This window comes from Mastigoproctus giganteus, chromosome 3 (genome assembly GCF_048544385.1).
Source record: "Mastigoproctus giganteus isolate SK-2022 chromosome 3, ASM4854438v1, whole genome shotgun sequence".
Lineage (NCBI taxonomy): Eukaryota > Metazoa > Arthropoda > Arachnida > Uropygi > Thelyphonidae > Mastigoproctus > Mastigoproctus giganteus.
The window spans coordinates 182,733,351-182,759,000 of NC_143577.1; the positions used below are offsets into that span (position 1 = coordinate 182,733,351).

General features: G+C 38.3%; 1 protein-coding gene across 1 annotated transcript in view; it reads left to right on the top strand.

The window, feature by feature from the left end:
* Positions 1-25,650, top strand: part of LOC150088452 (WD repeat-containing protein 27-like) — a 316,886-nt gene that overhangs the window by 268,001 nt on the left and 23,235 nt on the right. The window contains exon 22 of the mRNA XM_090370163.1: positions 3,249-3,351. Coding sequence (XP_090226289.1) covers positions 3,249-3,351 — 103 coding nt within the window. The remainder of the gene's footprint in view (positions 1-3,248; positions 3,352-25,650) is intronic.

A 25,650-nucleotide genomic window follows, 5' to 3' on the forward strand; every position in this document is an offset into this window, starting at 1 on the left:
ATGTTCGGGAGGCAACTAGAGGGAGTAATACTCTTGATTTGATTACGAGTAGTGATTCTTCATGCATTAAGAATCTGCAGATAAAGTAACCACTAGGTGGCAGTGATCACAGTGTGCTGAAGTGGGATTTACTCAAAGAGGTAACTACCATCAGGGGTAAAGGGAAGGGTATTGCTTTCGTAAAGGCGACTACGATGGTCTGAGACAGTATTTAAATTCTATACAGTGGGACCAACTGAAGATGTTACCAACAGCAAATTCAAAATGGGAAGCATTCAAAGAACTTATCTTGGAAGCTACTAGAATTTACATACCAACTAAAAATATTGTTCAAGGTTTAGGCCTAAATGGATGTCAGATGAACTAATGAGACATATGACAGAGAAGAAAAATGTATGGGATATATATAAATTAACACGCGACACAGAAGCCTATGATAGATACAAGTTGATCTGTAATCAAGTTACGAAGGAGGTTAGGCAGGCAAAGGCAGATTACGAGAAATCTTTGGCAAGGGATGCAAAGAAAAACAGCAAAGAGTTCTTTAATTATGTAAACTCCAGAAGGAAGGGAATGAATCAGATTGGTCCACTTGATATCGATGGGTCAACTGTTGATGATCCTACTCAGGTAGCTAACAAACTAAATGAATATTTTGCATCGACATTCACACACAAGGAGTTTATTTAGCTAGGGGAATGCCAGAGGTGTATTCAACTCTGGCAGTAAGCTAGAGAATCTTGTAATAACTGAGAGTAAAGTGGAGTAGAAATTGTTGAAGATAAACACAAGAAAGGCACCCGGGGTGAATGGGATCTATCCATTTATATTAAAGGAAGTAAGCAAACCCTTAGCCATAATTATGAGAGCTTCCTTGGACTCAGGGGAGGTACCCACAGACTGGAGATGTGTAAATGTGACCCCAATGCATAAAGGAGGATCAAAGGCCGACACAAGTAATTATAGACCTGTGAGTTTAACTTCTGTTCCAGGAAAATTAATGGAGGCACTGGTTAAAGAAGCACTGCAGGATCATCTTGACAAGACTTCAGTTATAGCTCGGACACAGCGTGGTTTTGTTAAGGGGAAGTCTTGCCTGACCAATTTGATTGGATACTATGATGCAGTTACAAAAGAACTGGATGCAGGGAATAACTTTGATATTATATACTTGGATCTTAGAAAGGCCTTTGATACTGTTGCACGTGGAAGACTGCTTCACAGATTGGAGCAGTGGCACTGGAGGTAAATTGCTGCTATGGATAAAGGGATGGTTGAGTGGGAGAAGACAGAAAGTGGTAATCAATGGACACTGCTCATCATGGACTAATGTTATTAATGGAGGCTCTCAGGGCTCAGTGTTGGGTCCATTATTGTTTTCTGTATTTATAAATGATATTGATGATGGTATATCAAGCTTAATGTCGAAGATTGCAGACAATACAAAGGTTGGCAGAGTTGTCAAGGACACTACTGACACTATGCTGCTGCAACAGGATCTGGAAAGGTTGAGCAGATGGGCTGAGAGGCGGCAAATGAAGTTTAACATTGACAAATGTAAAGTACTACATATGGGAAACACTAGAGCAACGTATCAACTCTGTGGTACTACACTGACAGTGGTAGAGAATGAAAAGGACCTGGGGGTAATTGTGCAGGCAGATATGAAGTTCTCTGAGCAGTGCAGACAGGCTGCAAGAGTAGCTCATGGTGTCTTGTGAATGATATACAGGAATTTTTGTAGCAAGGATAAGGAGGTGATTATTCCCTTGTATAAGGCAATGGTCAGGCCCCACCTTTAGTACTGTATACAGGTATGGAGGCCTCATTTCAAGAAGGATGTAGAGCTGCTGGAACGACTACAGAGAAGGGCAACAAGATTAGTGAATGGAACAAAAGGGTACTCTTACGAAGAAAGGCTTAAGTTTTGCAAATTACAGTGTCTGGAGACTAGGCACCAGCGAGGTGATCTGATAGAGGTGTATGAAGTCTTGAATGGTTTGAGCATGCTCAATGCTGATGAGATTCTTCCTCTTGCTCAGAATAATCACCTGAGAGGGCATAAATTCAAATTGAGGAAAGACAGATGTAGGATCGAAGTGCGGAAATTTGCCTTTAGCCAGTGGGTGATTGGTTGGTGGAATAGACTTCCATCCCTTCTCGTGGAAGTTGATAGCCTAAATAAATTTAAGGCTCAGCTATACAGGTATTTCGAACGAACGGAGGGGTGAAGTGGAAGTGGGTTTTTTTTTTTTTTTTTTGGCTAATGCTGCGTAAGCTTGCTTTCTTGCATCATATGCCTCTACTAATGCTAAATGCTAATGCTAATTAGAACATATAAATTAGTAATAATAATGTTCTAATGAATACTGGCATTGATATGTAGAAATTCTTCCACAGCTGCAAGCTTGCTGACTGCAAATTTTAGATAATGCAGTTTTATATTTGCATTTTTAGAGGCCCTATAAATAAGATCACTGAAGGGAGGGGCTGAATCAACAGTAATTGCACAACTTTTTTGGACTGGATCAACCAATCCACTGCAACCTCACTAAGCTGTCTTGCTAGTGCATGGCGCAGAATAAGAGGATTTGTTTACGTTCTGCCCTCTTGATGGCACTAATCAGTACCAAATATACAGTGTTGTATGTGTGTGTGTTTTGACTAACATTTACAGTTTTTTCCAGATTTATTTTGGACTTATTTTTTGTAAATCTTCAGGATTACCATGTTTATTATACAGTATAAATTAACATTTATTCTGTTCCTCCCTTTATTATATCTTCTGAATATTCAACAAGTACCAAAACTGAATATGTCTACTCATGTCTTGTTCCATTGCCTTATTCTTATATTATTTTTCTTATTATGTTCTCAACCTTATTATCATTTTTATGTTGTATAAATAGAAAATGCAATTTACTGTCCTTTTTTCATATATTTTATTATAATATTTATTGTTTTGCCAGTCAGTACTTTAATACTGCAATGTGTTAAAAAAATTATTAAATTGGCCCCAGTTTGTACCAGTTAATACTGGAATGCACAGTAATCCCTGAAGTTGGTGAGGATCACTGTACATTCCATAATTAATCAGGAATAATAAAATTATTCCTGATTAATTATGGTTTATTTATTTATTTTATCCTGATTTATTTTAATTTTAAGAGTGTTAAAATTTTTTTATACCCATCAGAGCATATATTGTTTGATACTAATTATGATATACGATTTTATTTTTATTATAGTTGTGTTCTACATTATACAGAACATGTCAGCAGATACTTACCTTCTGGAGCCTGTTTCAGTGCTTGTGGCCGATATATTGCTGCAGGAGCAGAAGATACAGCTGTGAGTTATTCAGTTCATATGACATACCTTCTTTTTAAAATTTATGTTTTTCTAAGGGTAAATCCTCCAGCATATGACAGCACGACGAAACAAATGGCCCTCAGCCCCCAGCGTCTTTCACTCTCCCTCTTACGGCAGCGAGAGGATCAGAGTGGAACCAGAGGGTGCTATGAATCTCTGGGTATGACCAGGCTGACATGCACGGAAATTGAACTTGGCTTGTTACAACATAAGATTGCTCATCGGTGAAGACAGGATATTACAGCTGGAAAAGGAATTAGAAAATGTGAATTGGAATATCATCAGTTTGGCTGAAACAAAAAGAAGAAATGAATCACTTATAAGTTTATCAAGTGAAAATCTGCTGTACACCAATGGAAACAATGAAAGGAGCGAAGGTGGAGTTGGGTTTCTGGTCCATAAAGATATAAAAAACAACATTTTGGAATTCAAAAGTACAACACCAAGGGTGTCAAGACTAATACTCAAGAATTCTAAGAGGTACAAGCTAAAGGTTATAATGATTTATGCACCAACATCGAGACATGATGATGAAGAGGTTGAAGAAATGTACACCGAAATTGAGTCTTCGAGATGAGCAGAAAACACACTGCACTATTATTATGGGGGACTTCATTGTTAAGATTGGAAAAAGACAAAACAGCACAGAAAGGGGAACTATAGGAAATTTTGGAATTGGCGAAAAAAATGAAAGAGGTGAAAGACTTGTGGAATTTGCAGAATCTCAAGGATTGTCAGTAATGAACACTTTTTTCCCAGAATAGGGTGAGCAGAAAGTGGACATGGAAGAGTCCAAATGGATTAACAACTAATGAAATCGACTTCATCCTCACTAACAGAAGATATATCGTGACTGATGTTACTGTCCTGAACAAGGTAAATGTTGGAAGTGATCACAGAATGGTAAGATGTACACTTGATATAGATGTAGGAAAGGAAAGGAAAAAACTGACTCGAGTAAATAATACAAAGGTCTTTGAGATAACAGAAGAGGAGAAAAAGCAGTATGTACTGGAACTTAAGAACAAGTTTGAGTTTCTGCAGACTGCTTAGGACCAAGATATTGATAAGGAATATTACAACTTTCTGAAAGTGATAAGTTCCAAGAAACCTATAGGGAAAAAGAAATCCAAAGAAGAAAAAATTAGTCAAGAAACACTTGTTATGATGAACCGAAGGCGACAAATGAAGAACAAGATAAACACTGACAAGGAGAAAATTGAGTATACTGAGTTATGCAAAGCCATTAGAAAGAGACTTAGAAAGGACATAAGACGATTTAACACAAGAAAAGTAGAACAAGCATTAAGGTAAAAGAAAGGAGTTAAATCAACAGCCATGAGCAGTAATACAGAATGACAAATGATACTGAAACTGAAGAATAGCGATGGTGTACTTATAAATAGCAGAGAAGCCATAATTCAAATAGCAGAAGACTACTATAGAGAATTACAAGGAGCGAGGAAATGATGCCAGCAGTGGAGAAGATGGATTGCAAATTAGCAACACATATGACATACCCAATATTCTTCCTGATGGGGTAGAACTTATGTTGAAGAAAATTAAGAATCAGAAAGCCCCGGGGGAAGATGAAGTTACTGTAGAGTTGTTAAAATTGGGAGGAAAAGACACAAAAACTGGCAAGACTCTTCACAAAATGCGTTAGAAAAGGTGTGACGCCTAATCAGCGGAATAATGCAATCATTGTTTTGCCGCTTGTTATCCCACATCTACAAGTTGTTTGTTTTGTTGTTATTTGGTTTTTAGGAGCATTAGCAACTAAGGCCATATTGCTCTGGGATATGTGGTGGTCATTCCCTGACCTTTCCGCATCCTCAGTATTTGGTCTACAAGTTGTTTACAAGGGTCATTACTAACAGATTAGAAAGAATACTTCATGAGAATCAACCGAAAGAGCAAGCTGGCTTTAGGACAGAATTCTCAACTATGGATCACCTTCACGTAATATCACAGCTAATGGAGAAAGCAAATGAATATAAAACACCATTATGCCTTAGCATTTGTGGATTATGAAAAGGAATTTGACTCCATACAGCATGAGGCAATGTTTCGGGCACTGGAAAGACAAAGCATAGATACCCCATATATTATGATTTTGAAGAAAATATATGAAAATGCTACCTCCTTTATTAGACTAGACAAAGACATTAGGAAATTTAAAATCGAGAAAGGAGTTCAACAAGGAGACATGATATCTCTGAAGCTGTTTACTGCTGCCCTTGAGGAAGCTTTCAGAAGATTATTCTGGTCGCAGAAAGGAGTCAATGTGAATGGAGAGTACCTAAACCATTTACGATTTCAGATGACATTGTGGTCATAAGCCACGATCCCAAAGAATTAAGAGGAAGATTTTAATCAGTTATGCACAGTTAGTAAGGATTTTGAACTAAAGATGAATATGGCTAAAACAAAAGTAAAAATGAACAAGTATGCCACAGAAAGGGACATAATGATTGAAGGAGCAGTAATTGAAAAGGTGGAGTCATATACTTATCTGGGACAAGTTATTAGCTGTAATAATGATAAATGGCTGGAAGTCAAGAGAAGAATAAATTTTGGCTGGATAGCATTCAGGAAATATAGTCACATACTGAAGAGCAATATTCCAGTTTGTCTGAAACGTAAAATAATGAACCAATGTATACTTCCCACCATGACTTAATGGAAGTGAAACTTGGGCACTCACCAAAAGAATGGAAGAGAAGCTAAGAACTACACAGCAAAAAATGGAACAAATTATATTGGGAATCAGACTGTTATATAAGAAGAGAAACACATGGTTTAGGCAGAAAACTCAAATAAAGGACATTCTTATCAAAACTAAAGAACTAAAATGGTCTTGGGCAGGACACATAGCTCAAAGACATGATGACGGATGGACTAAGAAAATAACAGAATGGTACCCAAGAGGAGCTAGAAGAAAACCTGGAAGACAACGGCGGAGATGGATAGTTGAAATTCATGAGTTTGTGGGTAGTAAATGGATGGCTATTGCACAAAACAGAAGGAACTGGAAAGTTGCTGGAGAGGCCTTCATCCTGCAGTGGATTGAAAATGGCTGATGATGATGATTATGAAGGGTAAATCAAATTAAAATTATTGTTTAAACATTCACCTATTATCTTCACACAAGTGCATCAACAAAGGCATGCTTATGTGAAGATCATATCTGTAAGTGGATGCAAAGGTTCAAAGACTATTTGGATGATGTACTTCCCATACACCTGAAACAATGATCACATCTGAAAACACTGCAGAAGCAGAAAGCTAGATTTAAAATAACTGACAGATAAGAAGACGACCTCATTGTAATGTTGCATATAAGTACCGATTGTGTGTATGACGTAGTCCAGTGGTCAGGTGCGAGAGTGCATAGCACACGTTCCTTGAGTGGACCCGGGTTCAAGCCCGTGACTGCTAAGTATGATATTTATTTGTATTGACGATTTATTGTAAACTCTACTGCTTGGTTGTCGTGCAGGAGTATAAACAGAAAATTTATTTATTTAGGCCTGTGGTCAGGAGCGAGAGTGCATAGCACACGTTCCTTGAGTGGACCGGGGTTTAAGCCTGTGACTACTAAATACGATAAATATTTGTATTGACAATTTATTGTAAACTCTACTGACTTGGTTGTCGTGCCGGATTATAAACAGAAAATTTATTTATTTATTTATTCCATAATGCACTGAGTTTGAAAAGCTTTGGACAGCCCCACCAGCTGGATAGATTACATTGACACTGTAATAATAACAGCAATTCGATAATTTTGAAGAAATTATAGAAATTCCACAAAACATTCAAGAATTACCTTTTTTTTGCAAATCCAAGACAGATTTTACTCCATGCAGGTGAAATGTTTAAATTTTCACTTTCTCCAAAGTCCATTTTTGTCTGAATGGCTATGGTAAGAAGCAAAATATACATGTTATAAGCCGCAGAAAATCTGATTGGCATAACGGAGACTGAATTACACCTCCTTAGAAATGTACAGTGTAGGGTGCTGCTTTGGCTGTTCAACTCTTTGAAAAATTGATCCTATTTTTCCAAAGTATGGAATAAAATTAAAAATGTAGAAAAATAGATGTTGATTTCAACCAGGCATTTTTTTAGTAGGACAGACCTCACAGCATGTGGTAGATGCTGTGCTATTCTCAGTGAGCATTTTCACGACTGAGGTTTGTGTAATTGATTTCTGCACATTTCAGGTATGGATGGAGGAAACTACTGTTCTTTCCAGATCTGAACCTATGCAACTTCTTCTTGTGTGGTTTTCTTAAGAATACTGTTTATAGAAACATCCACTCACAGTTTGAATCAAGGGTTGAAGCAAGAAATTTTAAACATCTATAAATAGCATCACTGACTCTTTCAGAAGTAATGGGATGTTTCTGAAGAGGACCACAGAACATTCTGTATGCTGATGTGCACATATTTAAAATATTTTTATGTGATTCCCACTCTCCCAAGACTCCTAGGTTCAAAGATGCCAAATACATAAATAATTCACAGTGGTGAATGCCATTATTTCTGCTCTGATCACATAGATCAGAGGCCTCATTATTTCTTACAGCAGAAATAATGGCATTCACCTCTGTGAATTATTTACTGAAATACATGATATATTCAAATATGCGAGGCTGAGCAACTCTCTGTGAAGGATTTCACAATATCAGATGTTATAGCAATGATGCTATGTTTTCAAACTTGTTTGCTTATTTTAATTCACTGCATGTTAAAGTAATGCCTTGATGCACTACTCAATATGCATTGTGAATATTCAACTCTAGTATTTCCTTAGTTTTCGGTTCACTTTTGATTTGTATCATTGGTTGCATTGGAAGTGAAAGAGTGTGGATGTAATTGTCAGGAAACAAGACTTCTGAACTTTAAAAAAAGCATATTATTCATATTTTTATCTACTTTATGTTAGAATGACAGATGATATTACAAAGTGTACAATTTAAATATATCTTGCCTTTATCCCAAAAATATAATGGTGCACAAAATATGCTGCCCACTTACTGTTATAATTTTTTTTTGGCACAACTGCTGGACAGATAAAGAAATTTAGCATAACCAACATTGATTAATTTGTTCTGACTTTTTGGGCCATACTTAATATATTAATCTGATATCCAGATGAAGAATTGTGAAATCACTTGAATGCATTTAGGAATTAACACTGCATACTAATAGATAAAGAGTAATTTTAATGATATGGAAATTGTATAGCCTCTTTTTGATTATAAACAAAATTACAGGTAGATCTGCAGTTTTGTTTTGAAAATGAAGTTTAAGTTTTTCTTAGTATGAACTTTTAACATGATTTTCTTTAATTGTCACTAAAAGGAAACTGATGATGGTCGTTGATGCTGATTTAATGAAATTAATTGGATTATAGGAAAGATGAGATTGATATTACTGAATTAAAGTTCTATTATGGTTTTTAAACATTATCACATAGATCAGAGCAGAAATAATGACATTCACCTCTGTGTGTGTATTGAGTATCATTTATTCCTAGGCCCCAGTTGCCAAGCATATTTTGAGGCCAAGCGATAGTCTTGCAATTTATAGAGTGCTCTTGATAAGTGATTGAAGTTATTTCTTTTAAGTTTCTACTTAAAAGTTTCTACATTTCTATCGACAGTCTTTCTTTAAAACCAGTTCTATACTTGAAAGCCACAAGTTAGAACACAGAAAGGAAACACACCTTTCTTTATTTTCCTATATTTCTAGTTCTGCTAATCAACTAACTTCAATCGCTTGGCCTCCGAGCGGCACTGCGCCTGCCTCCCCGTGGCAGGGACTGGTAACCTGGGAGAAAAGTTATCCTCAGGGCTAAAAGGAGTAACCATGGATTCAAATGACTATCCACCTCTAGAGCCTTCAAGCTCCAAACCAGACACATCCACTGATAATGACTGTAATCAACCAAAAAGGTTTCAAAGGGAAGTGTGGTGCAATGACATGTCAAATTTTCTCGTAAATCACTCCCTTTCCACCCAGCCCATGGGTAAATTATTACCATTCATAATCCAGAGATATTTGGAATCCATTACTGGAACACCAAAAATGGTTAAATGATTGCAATCCAGAGACCTCCTCATTGAAACAGCCAACACCAAACACTCCGAGTGGCTGCTCAAAACAATGACATTCGGTGTGCTGCCAGTATCTGTTACTCTGCACTACACCTTAAATTCCTCAAAAGGCATCATAACTGAATGGGACCTACTTACAGTATCTGAAGAGGAATTAGTTCAAGAACTGAGCAATCAAAAAATAATTGGCACCAAACGCATAATGACTATAAAAATAGAAATCACATCCAAACTAGATCCATAATTTTAACTTTCAGTACCCCAGATTTTCCATCTCCAGTAAAAGCTGGCTATTTAAACTGCTGAATTCAGCCTTATATTCCTAATCTCATTTGTTGTTTTAAGTGCCAGAAATATGGGCATTCCCAGCAGGCATGTAGAGGTGATGCCATGTGTCCTATTTGTGGTTCCAAGGAGCATACACAAGCAGACTCTTTAACCTCAACTCCCATTTGTTCCAACTGAAAGGAAATCACCCAGCCATTTCTAAATCTTGCAAAATGTGGAAATCAGGCAATAAAATTCAAAAATATAAAATGGAACATAAAGTGACATATCCTGAGACACACAGACAAGTAATGTTGACCATGCCCAGCCATTTTTATGCATCTCACACTCTAAGCACCCATTCAACAGCAACTCAAACAGATGTATCAATACCCTTTAACACATCTCTTGCTAACTGGATTAAAGCAACACTATCAAACTCTGGAAAGGCCATACCTCAAACTAAAACCAGTGAAGTGACCAACACTCCAATTAGCATTCCAGTTGGTACTCCAACAGTCTTGCATGATAGTGAAAAATTGAGATCTAAAGACAGCAAGAAAACCATGAACAGTATGGAAGTAGATGCTCTCAGGTTATGAGGAACCCATACTAGAACTTCGTGCGAACTTCATGACACTATGGATACTGGACGTCCCATCTTCTCAAAAAAAGAACGAAAAAAATGCTCCTCATACAAAAAATCATCCTCAGTTAAACCAAAACGAGGCACAACACCATACAATGGAATTGCAGAGGACCAATCAGTCATTCTGATGACCTAAAGGATTTACTTGCTCAGTTCAACCCCATAGGTATATGTGTAAAAGAAACTTTCTTGTCATCGCATGTTTCACCAAAACTTTCAAATTATATCATCTACAGACAAGATAGGATCTGTGAGTCTCCTGCCCATGGAGGAGTAGTTATTCTTATTAATTCTAACACACCATCCAAGCACATCCAATTGCAAACTGCTCTAGAAGCTGTGGCAGTTTGTATTGCAGTTGGTGTTTCAGTAACCCTTGTTCTCATTTATTTTCCACCATCAATACCATTTCCTCATTCAGAACTGGACAACCTCATTACACAACTCCCAATGCCAATTTGTCTTTTAGGTGATTTTAATGGCCACCATCCATTGTGAGGATCCACTACAATGGACACAAGGGGCAAATTGATTAAAGAATTTTCGAATAATAATAATCTAAATTTACTAAACTTTGGTTCTCCTACCTATAGGAGTTGGGTACAAGAGTACATTTGAACAGGCAAAGTTTTTACAGCTCCAGCTATAGAGAAGTTTTTTAAAAATTTTGCTTTTTTATTGACTTAAATTGGCATATTAATTTATTTTCTAGAGTTGCTGTATATTCCTAGTAACAATAGTTTAGTATAATTTGAACTTAGAGATTTTGTAGGTTATTACTTAGTATCGGTAAGGGTATCTAATCCACGTGTTGAACAAGTTTTGCAGCTCCCGCAAACGCTAAGTTTTAATTATATTTAGCCGTTTTATTGATTTAATTGTTAGATTAAATTATATTCTATAAGTAGCTTATAGACCTAGTCAAGCTCTGAGGTTTATTTTGAATTTCGATAGCGCAATTTTGAAAGTAATTAATACCTCGTGTCCGTAGATTTACCGTTCGTAACTTGCCGCCATTGTTATATGATACAATGTGTACCCCGAACCAGAAATCGTAAGGTTTAACGGAAAACTAGATAGCGAGTAATCAGTAAATTTTACTGATTAAATTAATCAGTAAAATTTACTAATCTTATTAAATTTCATTATCAATTAAATTGTGCTTTTTTAACTAAATATATACAACGACCTAGTTTTACAAATGTAACATTATAAATTAATACAAATAACTTGACAGGAGAATAAGAAAGTCATATAACATAACTTGGAGATAATATTTGATACTGAAATACATATATATAGTGCTATAACTGCATTGGGATATAAGTTTAGGGTTATATTTTGTATTGGAATTTTATTTGAAATTGAATATAAATCATGACTTAGACCAGAGCAGCAAAGCAAAAGGCTCAAACTAATGGGAGTGCTGTGGCTCAGGAGAGAACAGAGAGGGGCAGTTGTCCTGTGAATCACAGCCTTTTGAAATGCACTGCTTGTTTGATGTTTGTGGATCAATCAGGAACGGGACATGATATTGCCAAGGGGAATGTCTTTGTGTGTGTGCACGATATAAGGAATGTGAGGAAATCAGGCACCAACTCAGTGTTGTTGGACCTATATGAGAGCTTGATTGTTGTTATGGGAGTTTAATCGTGCATAAGATGAGAGCTTGAAGGACAGGGGGGATGCCCTGAAAGGATTTAAATTCAGAGGCCCATCAAGCTCTCAGCTGTCCACATCAATGCCAGAGCTTGCACTTGAACGTCATGCAATACAGCAGCAACCCCGAAGGCAGAATGCGTTGGTCCCAAAGGAACTAGTTATAGTCAGTGATGCTACTGTCAGGGAAACGGGGGATATATATTGTGCAAAAAGGATAGGTTGAACGGGACCTGGGTATGTCTGCCAGGGACAAATATTGATGATGTTGTAGAGCAGATATCATCTTTTAAGGGCAAAAAGGGTGATATTGTTGTACACGTTGGCACTAATGATATTAAGAGTAGGAGACGGTGGAATTACTTAAAAAGTACAGGTCAATGTTGAAAAAAAGCCATAGGTTAGGGTTTAATTTGAAAGTGTCTGCAATTCTGCAAAGACATGGTAAGATGGAATATATGATGAGAGCCTCGTTGATCGATTCGGCCCTAGAGAGATTGTGCAAGGCTCAAGGGGTAGAATTTTTCTCGGACAGGTCTGTGCTTGTTAACAAGAGAGAATGCTTCTACAGGGATGGGATACACTTAAATAGAAAGAGTGCAAGAATATTTGCTGATGCTATCGAGGCAGAGTTAGGTGGGTTGGAAAACGGCTAGTTTAGGGGGATACATGGACTAATAGATTAACAGTAGCCACTGACAAGGTGAAAGTGATTCTTGCACTGTTTCTATTGAAATGCAATTGAGCAGCAGCCTGGAAAGCAAGGCAATGGGGATTTCCAGAACTACTGGGAGTCATATGGGAACAAGTAAATACAAGGGCTGTGTTAGGGTAACTAAGAGTAGAAACAGGTGCATGTATACTTGTGTGTACACAAAAGCTAGGAATATAGTTAATAAATTTGATGAGCTTGAAGTGCTAGTAAAGACATCAAAAGCAGATATTGTTGGGATATCAGAGACGTGGTGTCACATAGACATAAGCAGTGCAGAATTGGAATTTTGGGAGTACAATGTCTACAGAAAGGATAGACAGGACAGGAAGGGAAGAGGGGTTATGCTGTTAGTTAAGAAACACATAAAAATCTAAGGAAGTGCATCCAATTGATGTTGGTGGGCAATGCAATGTTGAGTCTCTTTAGTGTGACATAAGCACTGGGAAAGGGAAAATGTGAGTAGGTGTGTGCTATAGGCCTAATGATTCTGATGAGAATAATGAGCAATTTTGCAGAGAAATAGAGTGGGCCAGTAAATCAGAGTGTCTGATAATGGGAGATTTTAATTTTCCAGAGATTAACTGGAATTTGTGGGTTGGTCATTCACACACTAGCAAGGTTTTATGGATTTATTGGATGATTGTTTTCTACAGCAGCATGTTTGGGAAGCAACTAGAGGGAGTAATACTCTTGATCTGATTATCAGTAGTGATTCTTCATGCAGTCAGTGATCACAGTGTGCTAAAGTGGGATTTACTCAAAGAGGTAACTACAATCAAGGGTAAAGGAAAGGGTTTTTGCATTTGTAAAGGTGAGTACGGTGGTCTGAAACAGTATTTAAATTCTATATGGTCTGACCAACTGATGATGTTACCAACAGCAAATTCAAAATGGGAAGCATTCAAAGAATTAATCTTGGAAGCTACTAGGCTTTACATACCAACTAAGAAATATTGTTCAAGGTTTAGGCCTAAATGGATGTCAGATGAACTAATGAGACATATAGCAGAGAAGAAAAATGCATGGGATACATATAAATTAATGGGTAACATGGAAGCCTATGATAGATATAAGCTGGGCTGTAACCAAGTCACAATGAAGGTTGCCGACCGGGCTAGCCGAGTGGGTAAAATACCTGCCCGGCAACCCAAAGGTCGCGGGTTCGATTCCCGCCTCGGGCTTGGATCAAAGTACTGCAAAAACCTTGGGAGGTGCAATATGGCCACAGAAGCCGATGCGCCAACAACTACCAAATCAAAAAAAAAAAAAAAAAAATGAAGGTTAGGCAGGCAAAGGCTAATTACGATGTAAAAAAGTAGAATAGATGTGCAGAAATTTTCCTTTAGCTAGAGGGTGGTTAATTGCTGGAACAAACTTCCATCTGCCGTTGTGGAAGTTGATAAGTTGAATAAATTAAGGAGGAACTGGACAGGCATTTGGAGGGAATGGTGTGATTTTTTTTTTTTTGGCTGATGCTGCATAAGCTCATACACTTGCTTTCTTGGATCACATGCCACTACTACTACTACTACGAGAAATCTTTGGCAAAGGATGCAAAGAGTTCGTTACTTATATAAACTCTAGAAGAAAGGGGATGAATCAGATTGGTCCACTTAATATCGATGGTTCAACTGTTGATGATCCAGCTCAGGTAGCTAACAAATTAAATGAATATTTTGCATCTACATTCACACAGCAGGAGTTATTCAGGGAGGGGAATGCCAGAGGTGTATTAAACTCTGGCAGTAAGCAAGATAAACTTGTAATAACCGAGAGTAAAGTGGAGAAGAAATTGTTGAACATAAACATAAGAAAGGCACCTGGGGTGAATGGAATCTATCTAGTTATATTAAAGGAGGCAGCAAAGGAAGTAAGCAAACCCTTAGCCATAATTATGACAGTTTCCTTGGATTCAGGGGAGGTACCTATGGATTGGAAATGTGCAAAGGTGACCCCCAATACATAAAGGAGAATCAAAGGGAGACACAGGTCATTACAGACCTGTTAGTTTAACTTCTGTTCCAGGGAAATTAATGGAGACACTGGTTAAAGAAGCATTGCAAGATCATCTATACAACACTTCAGTTATAGCTCAGACAACACGGGTTTGTTAAGGAAAAGTGTTATCTGACCAATTTGATTGGATACTATGATGAAGTCACAAAGGAAATGGATGCAAAGAATAATTTTGATATCATATATTTGGATCGTAGAAAGGCTTTTGATAGTGTGGCACATGGAAGACTGCTGCACAAATTGGAGCAGTGTGGCATTGGAGGCAAATTGCTGCAATGGATAAAGGGATGCTTGAGTGGGAAAAGACAGAAAGTGGTAATCAATGGACACTGCTCTTAGTGGACTAATGTTATTAGTGGAGATCCATTGTTGTTTTTTGTATTCATTAATGATATTGTTGATGGTATTAGCATTAGTACAGTCACATGATGCAAGAAAGCAAGCCTATGCAGCATCAGCCAAAAAAAAAAAAAAAAAAAAAAAAAACACTCTCCCGTTTCACCCCTCTGTTCATTCCAAATACCTGTCCAGCCCAGCCTTAAATTAATTTAGGCTATCAAATTCCACAACAAAGGATGGAAGTCTGCTCCACCAACCAACTACCCGCTGGCTAAAGGCAAACTTCTGCACATATATCCTACATCTGTCTTTCCTCAATTTGAATTTATGCCCTCTCAGGTGATTATTCTGAGCAAGAAGAAGAATCCCATCAGCATTGAACATGGTCAAACCATTCAAGGCATTATACACCTCAATCAGATCACCTCGCAGGTGCCTAGTCTCCGGACACTGTAATTTGCAAAACTTCAGCCTCTCTTCGTAAGAGCAACCCTTTGTTTCATTAACTAATCTTGTTGCCCTTCTCTGTACTCGTTCCAACAGTTCTACATCCTTCTTAAAATGAGGCCTCCAGACCTGTATACAGTACTCAAGGTGTGGCCTGACTATTGACTTATACAAGGGGATAAGCACTTCCTTATGTCTGCTAGAAAAATTCCTGTATATCATTGACAAGACACCATATGCTACTCTTGCAGACCTTCTGCACTGCTCAGAAAACTTCATATCTGTGTGCACAATTACCCCCAGATGCTTTTAACTCTCTACCACTGTCAGTGTAGTACCACAGAGTTGATACGTTACTCTGGGGTTAGTACATTACATTTGTCAATGTTAAACTTCATTTGCCACCTCTCAGCCCATCTGCTCAACTTTTCCAGATCCTGTTGCAGCAGCAGCATACTGTCATTAGTGTCCTTAACAACCCTGCCAACCTTCATATTGTCTGTCTGCACACTTGGACATTAAGCTTGATATACCATCATCAATATCATTTATGAATACAGAAAACAACAATGGACTCAACAGTGAGCCCTGCTGGACTCCACTAATAACATTAGTCCACGATGAGCAGTGTCCATTGGTTACCACTCTCTGTCTTCTCCCATTCAACCAACCCTTTATCCATTGCAGCAATTTGCCCCCAATGCCACACTGCTCCAATTTGTTCAGCAGACTTCCATCTTGTCTAGATGATCCTGCAGTGCTTCTTTTATCAGTGCCTCCATTAATTTTCTTGGAACAGAAATTAAACTAACAGGTCTATAATTACTTTTGTCGCCCTTTGATCCTACTTTGTGAATTGGGATCACATTTGCACATCTCTGGTCTATGAGTACCTCCCCTGAGTCCAAAGAAGCTCTCATAATTATGGCTAAGGGTTTGCTCACTTCCTTTGCTGCCCCCTTTAATATAACTGGATAGATCCCATCCACTCTGAGTGCCTTTTTTATGTTTATCTTCAACAATTTCTCCTCCACTTTCCTCTCAGTTATTACAAAATCATCTAGCTCACTGCCAGATTTTAATTCACCTCTGGCATTCCCCTCCCCAAATAACTCCTCATGTGTGAATGTAGATGTAAAATACTCATTTAGTTTGTTAGCCACCTGAGCAGGATCATCAACAGTTGAACCATCAATATCCAGTGGACCAATCTGATTCATCCATTCCCTTCTAGAGTTTACATAGATAAAGAAATCTTTGCTGTTTTTCTTTGCATCTTTTGCCAAAGATTTCTCATAATCTGCCTTTGCCTGCCTAATCTCCTTTGTGACTTGGTTACAGACTAGCTTATATCTATCATAAGCTTCCATGTCACCCATTAATTTATATGTATCCCATGCATTTTTCTTCTCTGCTATATGTCTAATTAGTTCATTTGACATCCATTTAGACCTAAACTTTGAACAATATTTCTTAGTTGGTATGTAAAGCCTAGTAGCTTCCAAGATTAATCCTTTGAATGCTTCCCATTTTGAATTTGCTGTTGGTAACATCATCAGTTGGTCCCACAGCATAGAATTTAAATACTGTCTCAGACCACCGTAGTCGCTTTTACAAAAGTAAAAACACTTCCCTTTACTATTGATGGTAGTCACATCTTTGAGTAAATCCCACTTCAGCATACTGTAATCACTGCCACCTAATGGTTCCTTTATCTGCAGATTCTTAATGCATGAAGAATCGCTACTGGTAATCAGATCAAGAGTATTACTTCCTCTAGTTGCCTCCCAAACATGCTGATGTAGAAAACAGTCATCCAATAAATCCATAAAACCTTGCTAGTGTGTGAGTGACCAAACCACAAATTTCAGTCAATATCTGGGAAATTAAAATCCCCTATTATAATACTCTCTAATTTACTGGCCCACTCTATTTACCTGTACAGTTGCTTATTATATTCATCAGAGCCATTAGGCCTATAATACGCTCCTACTCTCAATTTTGATCTCCCAGTGCTTATGTCACACCAAACTGACTCGACACTGCACTGTCCGGCAATTTCAATGGGCTTCACTTCCTTGGATTTTATGTGTTTTTTAACTAATAGCATAATCCCTCCTCCCTTCCTTTCCTTTCCTGTCTATCCTTCCTGTACACATTGTACTCCCCAAATTCCAGTTCTACATTCCTTATATCTGTGTGACACCACATCTCTGATATCCCAACAATATCTGCCTTTGATGTTTTGAGCAATATCTCAAATTCATCACATTTATTTACTAAACTCCTAGCATTGGTGTATACACAAGTATACATGCACCTGTTCCTATTCTTAGCTACCCTAACACAACCCATGTGTTTACTTGTACCACAATGACTCCGAGCAGTCTCTGAAATACACTGAATCTTGTTTTCCAGACTGCTGCTCATTCCAATAGAAGCAGTACAAGAATCACTTTCACCTCTGCCAGTGGCTGCTGCTAATCTATTAGTCCTTGTATCCCTCCAAGCTAACAGTTTTCCGACCCACCTAACACTGCCTCGATAGCATCAACAAATATTCTTGCACCTTTTCTATTTAAGTGTATCCCATCCCTGTAGAAGCAGTCTCTCCTGTCAACAAGTACAGATCAGGCGGAAAAAAAATTCTACCCCTTGAGCCTTGCACAATCCTTCCAGAGCCGAATTGAACAACAAGGCTCTTATCATATACTCCCTCCTATCATGTCTGGGCAGAATTGCAGATACACTTTCAAATTCAACCCTAATTCGCGGATTTTTTTCAACAGTGACCTGTATATCAGGCTTAATGTCCAAGTTTGCAGACGATACGAAGGTCTGCAGGGTTGTTAATGACACTAATGACAGTACACTGCTGCACCAGGATCAAGAAAAGTTGAGTAGATGGGCTGAGAGGTGGCAACTGAAGTTTTGACATTGACAAATGTAAAGTACTGCATATGGGAAGCAGTAACCCCAGAGTAACGTATCAACTGTGTGGTACTACACTGACATAGGTAGAGAGTGAAAAGTACCTAGGGGTAATTGTGTAGGCAGGTTTGAAGTTTTCTGAGCAGTGTACACGGTCTGCAAGAGTAGCCCATGGTGTCTTGTCAATGATATATAGGAATTTTTCTAGCAGGGATAAGGAAGTGATTATCCCCTTGTAATAAGGCAATGGTCAAGACACACCTTGAGTACTGTATACAGGTCTGCAGGCCTCATTTTAAGAAGGAAGTAGAGCTGTTGGAATGAGTACAGAGAAGGGCAACAAGATTAGTGAATGGAACAAAGGGTTGCTCTTACGAAGAAAGGCTTAAGTTTTGCAGATTACAGTGTTTGGAGACTAGGCACCTGTGAGGTGATCTGATTGAGGTATATAAAGCCTTGAATGGTTTGAGCATGCTCAATGCAGATGGGATTCTTCCTCTTGCTCAGAATAATCACCTGAGAGGGCATAAATTTAAATTGAGGAAAGACAGTTGTAGAATAGATGTGCGGAAGTTTGCCTTTAGCCAGCGGGCAGTTGATTGGTGGAATAGACTTCCATCTTTTGTTGTTGTTCAAGTTGATAACGTAAATAAATTTAAGGCTGAGCCGGATAGGTATCTGGAACGAACAGAGGGGTGAAATCAGAGCTGTTTTTTTTTTTTTTTTTTTGCTGATGCTGCATAAGCTTGCTTTCTTGCATCATATGCCTCTACTAATGCTAATGCTAATATTGACTTTTCACTCCTCTGACACCTGGCCCCCATAAACAATCCAGCACATCACTGCAGGATGCAGGGAGATCATCCGGACAGAGTACACTCAAAGACATGACCAGGTAGCCAGGATAATACATTAGAAGCTAGCACAAAAATACCAGCTGATCAAAGAAAGTTTACTATATTATAAGTACTAATCATAGAAAAAGAAATTCAATTAATTTAAGAAAAAAAAATTGAATGCACCTGAAATGTAATGAACTGTGTACATTATCTAACTTATTTATTATTATTATTTTTTCCCTGCACATCAGTCATAGTGCAGAGTTCATGTACGAGGAACTGTCATACTATCATCAATATATCCTATGATCAGGATCGCGACTTTCTGGAGTTCCATGTAAGTGTTTTCTGGGAAACCTATTGCTGCTAGGTTCTTATAGAGGCTCTTTGGCACCATGCCTGTGGTTGACATAGTGATCGAGATGATCATTACTTGTTCCTTATACCACATATCTTTGACTTCATATCTTAGGTCTGAGTACTTCTTGATCTTCTCCTCCTATGTTTTCTGGAGGTTGCTGGTATTGGGCACTACTACATCGATCAGGTAGGTAGATAGCCATTTCCTTCTTGTCACTGAGAGTTATGTATGCTCTGTTGTGCAGGATCATCTTGTCAATTATTATGGTACGGTCAGTACAGTCTGTGAGTATGGGTCTCTAGTACAGCCTGAGGCTCGTACTTATAATACGGTAAACTTTCTTTGTTCAGCTGGTATTTTTGTGCTAGCTTCTGATGTATTATCCTGGCCACCTGGTCATGTCTGTAAGTGTACTCTGTCTGGATGATCTCCCTGCATCCTGCAGTGATGTGCTGGATTGTTTATGTACTCCGGGGTTCCTTGGTGATGTATTTCCTGTAGTTCTGGTTTGATTACCTGGTCTTGGATGGTGAGCATGAATCCTTCGGTCTCGGGAAAGAACTTTCCTTTCATGAGCCAAGCATTGAAAGCTATCTTATCTACGTAGTCTTGAAGGAGGTCATTGTAGTGTCTGCCCTGGAGTGTCTTCTTTGCCTATCTTTCTGTCTTTGTTTCTTCTGTCTGTGTGAGCATGGTCTCCTTGTTGAGGTTGAGTGTTGTGTGCTGTTTGTCAGTCTTTTTCATGGCTTGGTAGATTGGTGCTGTGTTTTACTGGTAGTATTCCCTCTGGTTCTTAATTGCCTTCCCTTGTTCAATGAGATCAGTCAATTCCCTCCCCCTTCCTTCTTTACGGGCTATTGTCAGTCTTTCAATGGTGGCATTGATGGCTTTTAGTCATCATTATCCTGGTTGATTTCCTTCAGCTTGGTGTTGATCCAATCTGACAACCACATGTTCCACCATTCAGCTTTGATTTTAGCAGGCTTCGCAGTCTCTAATAGTATTTCTCAGTCAGATGGGACTTGATCTCCTTGTGTTCTAACTGGTGAGTCTGCATCATCTCCAGATATTTGTATATCTCTCAATCTGTCATAGCTTCAATATATTTACCGGCTTTAGTAATAATATTTGCCATTTAGCATTTTGCTGCACTGGCAAAAAAAAAAAAAAACACCAAGTAGATAAGAAAGTACAAATTATATGCTTCCCTCCTGATATAGGTAACTATCCAGTTGACCTTTGAATTTATTCAAACTGTCAGCCTCAACTACCTGTGAGGGCAACATGTTCCAGCAGTCAATGACTCGCTCACTAAAAGAAAACAAAAACTTCCTACAATCTAATCTAAACCTCAACCCCTGTAATTTGAATTTATGGCCCCTAGTTCTGGAATTCTTTATAACAGTGAAAATTCCACCTTCATTCATTTTACTAATCCCTCTCAGTGCCTTGTAAACTCTTTTGATCACCTCTAAGGTACCTGGTTGATAAATTCTGTGGCCCACATAATCAGAGCCTTTCCTCATATGGTCGTCCTTTTGCCGATCTCACCATTTGAGTTGCTCTTATTTGGACCCTTTGAAGAAGCTCAGTGTAATTTTTCAGATATCTCCATACTTGAATACAGTGTATTCCAAATGTGGTCTTACAATTGCCTTATATATGGGGATTAAAACCTTCCTATCTCTACAAGATAATATTCGATAAATTATCAAGGACAACATGGGCTTTCCTGTTTATGCTGTTCAGAAAACTTCATATCTGCCCATATCATAAATCCCAGATCTCTTTCTTCCTGTACTGTTTTTAATTCAACTCCACCAAGTGTATAATTAATATTGAGGTTACATGTAGGTTAGTGCAAAAGCATCATTTGTAATGTAGCCATCTACGAAAGTAGTTAAATTAATTAATTAAATTGGCATCGTTTTTGTTATATCTCATATTGTGAATACCTTCACGAGTTGCCATGGTATTGTACTAAATATGAATAAATAACACTTCACCAGTGGAGAAGACTACTGTTATTTATTCTCAGCTGATGCCACCACCCAGACGGCACTGTTTCAAAGCTTATTGGCTTCTCTTCGGTGGGTGGACAGGTACCCTGGTGTTGCAATAGTGACAACCCAGTTATGAAGTATAACTTCACAATATGAGATGTGCAGTGATATAGACCATAAAATATTTAAGGGCAAAGGCCTCATGCTACGAGGTAGAATGACTAACATGTAGGTTAGTGCAAAAGCATCATTTTAATGTAGCCATCTACTGAAGTAGTTAAATTAATTAATTAAATTGGCATCGTTTTGGTTATGGCTATATTAAAAATGATGCTTTTGCACTAACCTACATGTTAGTCATTCTACCTCATAGCATGAGACCTTTGCCCTTAAATATTTTATAGTCTATTGAGGTTACAGTAAAGTAAAGTAAACTGCAGCCATTATCAATTCACTGAAGGATGGAAGCCTCCTCAATGATTCTTGTTGAGAGAATGGACCATAATCTGCCATGCTGGTCCAGTGCGGGTTGGCAGATCGACCGTATTTAGCAGTCAGGGGTTTGAATCATGGTGTACTCATAGAGTGTGTGCTGCTGCATTCCCACTCCTGCCCACTCGGCTACGGATGCTATTTTGGGGTTGCTCTTCCCCAAATGTAAGACCCTGCATTTTTCTGCATTAAAACTTCAGTGCCACTTTTCTGACCATTCCTGAAGCCTGTTCAAGTCATACAGAAGGTGTTGCTTGGTATTGATTATTAGTGACTCTACCAATCTTTATTACATCTGCAAATTTTGACATCACGTCTTCTATCCCTTCATCTATGTCATTCATGAAAATGAGAAACAATGGTGGTCCAAGAACCAATCCTTGAGGGACCCCACTTCTGACCTTACATCAATCTGAAGAATATTCATTAAAAACAACCCTCTGCTTTCTGCCCTGCAGCCACCCAGCAGTACATCTTGGAATCTTACCTGTAATCCCAACCTGTTCAAGCTTATTCAGTAACCTCTCATGAGCAACCAATTCAAATGCTTTTCTAAAATTCAAGTAAACTACATCGAAATTGTTCCCCACATCCAGCTCATGAGTAACTGCATCAGCCTCCTAAGTTAAGTAATCATGATTTTCCCTTAACAAAACGATCTTCAAATAGGCCTCTGGGATTGGGAATATTCATAATAAATGCACAATCATACACCAACCGTTATTAAAAATATAAATAGTGTTATGTTATATTAAAATAATGATGTAGATAAATGAAATAAATAGAATGATAAAATTCCACCAGATAAAACTGATGAAAAGATAACTGTCTGCAATAAAATATGAAATTTTAAACTGCAAAGAATTATTTACAATAAAACAATGCAGATAAAACACAGGATGATAAAAGCGCTAAAACACCGTAGCTTTCAGAGGCATCCGCCTCCTTTTTCAACAGTGAGGTTTATCGTACAGCACATCCTTAAATATCAGCAGGCTCACGGTTTTCAGCATGTGGTTCTACAGGAGCATGGGCAGTATTCTCCTCATGTGCACTGGAACCGGAAATGGCTTGGGAGCGTGCCAGGTGGAACCGCTCAACCCGTCCAAGAACCACCGCCTCAAAGAGGGGATGAATGCAGATTCCCCTCTCTCTATTAATGGTATTTCTCTCAGAGGAACAAATCCGCAAGCTCTCGAGCCATTTGCGGTCCCAAAATCTGTTATTGTCGACTGGGCACATAGATTTTGGGACCGCAAATGGCTCGAGAGCTTGCAGATTTGTTCCTCTGAGAGCAATACCATTAAGAGAGACAGGGGGATCTGCATTCATCCCCTCTTCGAAGCAATGGTTCTTGGACGGGATGAGTGGTTCTGCCTGGTACGCTCCCGAGCCATTTCCGGTTCCAGTGCACGAGGAGAATACTGCCCATGCTCCTGTAGAACCACATGCTGAGAACCGTGAGCCTGCTGATATTTAAGGATGTGCCATATGATAAACCTCACTGTTGAAAAAGAAGGCGGATGCCTCTGAAAGCTACAGTGTTTAGCGCTTTTATCATCCTGTTTTATCTACATTGTTTTATTGTAAATAATTCTTTGCAGTTTAAAATTTCATATTTTATTGTACAGACAGTTACCTTTTCATCAGTTTTATCCACTGGAATTTTATCATTCTATTTATTTCATTTATCTACATCATTATTTTAATATAACATAACACTATTTATATTTTTAATAACGGTTGGTGTATGATTGTGCATTTATTATGAAATAACAAAACTACATTGTGTTTCTTTCAGAATGCCATATCTATCTAAATGTCCCTGGATTGCACTCTAAATCATCTGTGAGATTTTTCCTACTGCTGAAGCCAGATCAACTAATCTGTAGTTACCAACTTCACTCTTAGAACTGCCTTTATGAATTGGTGATACATTGCCACTTTTCCAATCCAAACGTAATCTCCCTGAAGTCTAAAGATGCCCTCATAATTAACCTCAATGGTTCAATACACACTCTTGTGGTCTCCCTCAAAACTACAGGGTATATATGCCATCAACTCCAGGAGCCTTACTTGCCTTTATGCTCAGAAGTTTTTCTAATAAACAGTCACCTGTAATTACATAATCACTAATTTTATATTGCTCAGCCTCACTCGCACAGCCTCTTCTCAGTATGAAGGTTCTTTCCTCAGTAATGATTGATGTAAAGTGCCTATTCAATTCATCTGCAAACAGCTGGGTTATCTAAGAATTACCCACACCCAGTTCACAAGGGTCTGATCTGATTAGTTTTCTAGTTTGTGTTTTTTCATACACATGAAAAATTCTTTGTCTCCATTCTTTGCTCTCTTAGCCAATACCTTCTTGGCTTCCCTAACCTTATTTGTTGTACCATTACTGATCAACTTCTATCTGTTGTAAGCTTCAGTACTTTTCATCACTCTGTAACTATCTCATGCTATCTCTTTCTGCTCTATTTGCCCAACCAGCCTTGCAGTCATCCGTTTTGGCATCCGTTTGCATCCATTAATGCATACATTGCATCCATTTCGGCATCCGTTTGCATCCATTTCGGCATCCGTTTGCATCCATGAATACATACATACCATTTTTTAATGGTATGTATGCATTCATGGCTTCTGTGATTTTTGCTTTCAAAGCATTCCATAATTCAAATGTATTCATCCTCCCTCAGCAATCTGCCCTCTTCAACTGGTAGTTTTGTTTGACTGGATGCCCTTAACCTAATCCAAGGGTGTTTTATTTGTCTAGGCCAATTTGCATCCTGATCTCAGTGCTGAACTCTTCAGTGATCCAGAGTAGCTGTTGGAGTTGATTCTCAGTTTCTGCATAGAGTTTGATGTCATTCATGTACATCAGGTAAGAGAGGGTGTACAGGTTCTTCCTCCCTTCTTTTAGGGTATAACCATACTTGCTATTAATGAGTTTGGTGGACAATGGGTGAGCGCTAGACAGAACCATAGTAGGTGCAGGGCATCTCCATGGAAGAAGATTCCTCTTCTGATGGGTATCAGTCTGGTCATGATGTTCTCAACCTTGATGGTGGTCCTCCATTTTGCCATGGTTGCTTCTGGGAAGTGTATCAGTGTTGAGTTGACTTTGTAGATCTTCAGTGTCTCTATCAGCCAGATGTGGGGCACAAAGTTAAAGGCTTTGTAGTACTCGATGTAGGCCGTGTATAAGTTGCTTCTTGTAGGCTTGCTCCATAACTGCATTAGTTGTGTACTGAATTGCAAAACAAGAGAAAGGAATATGTGCAACTACCTGACAAACTGCTAGACAATCTGTGATTGTTCAGAGTTTACTGCATGCATTGAGAGTACACAAGCTACACACTTGCATATTCATAGTGCAGAAACTATTTGGTAACTGATATTAGTTAGATATTTTCAAAAAATTTATCATCT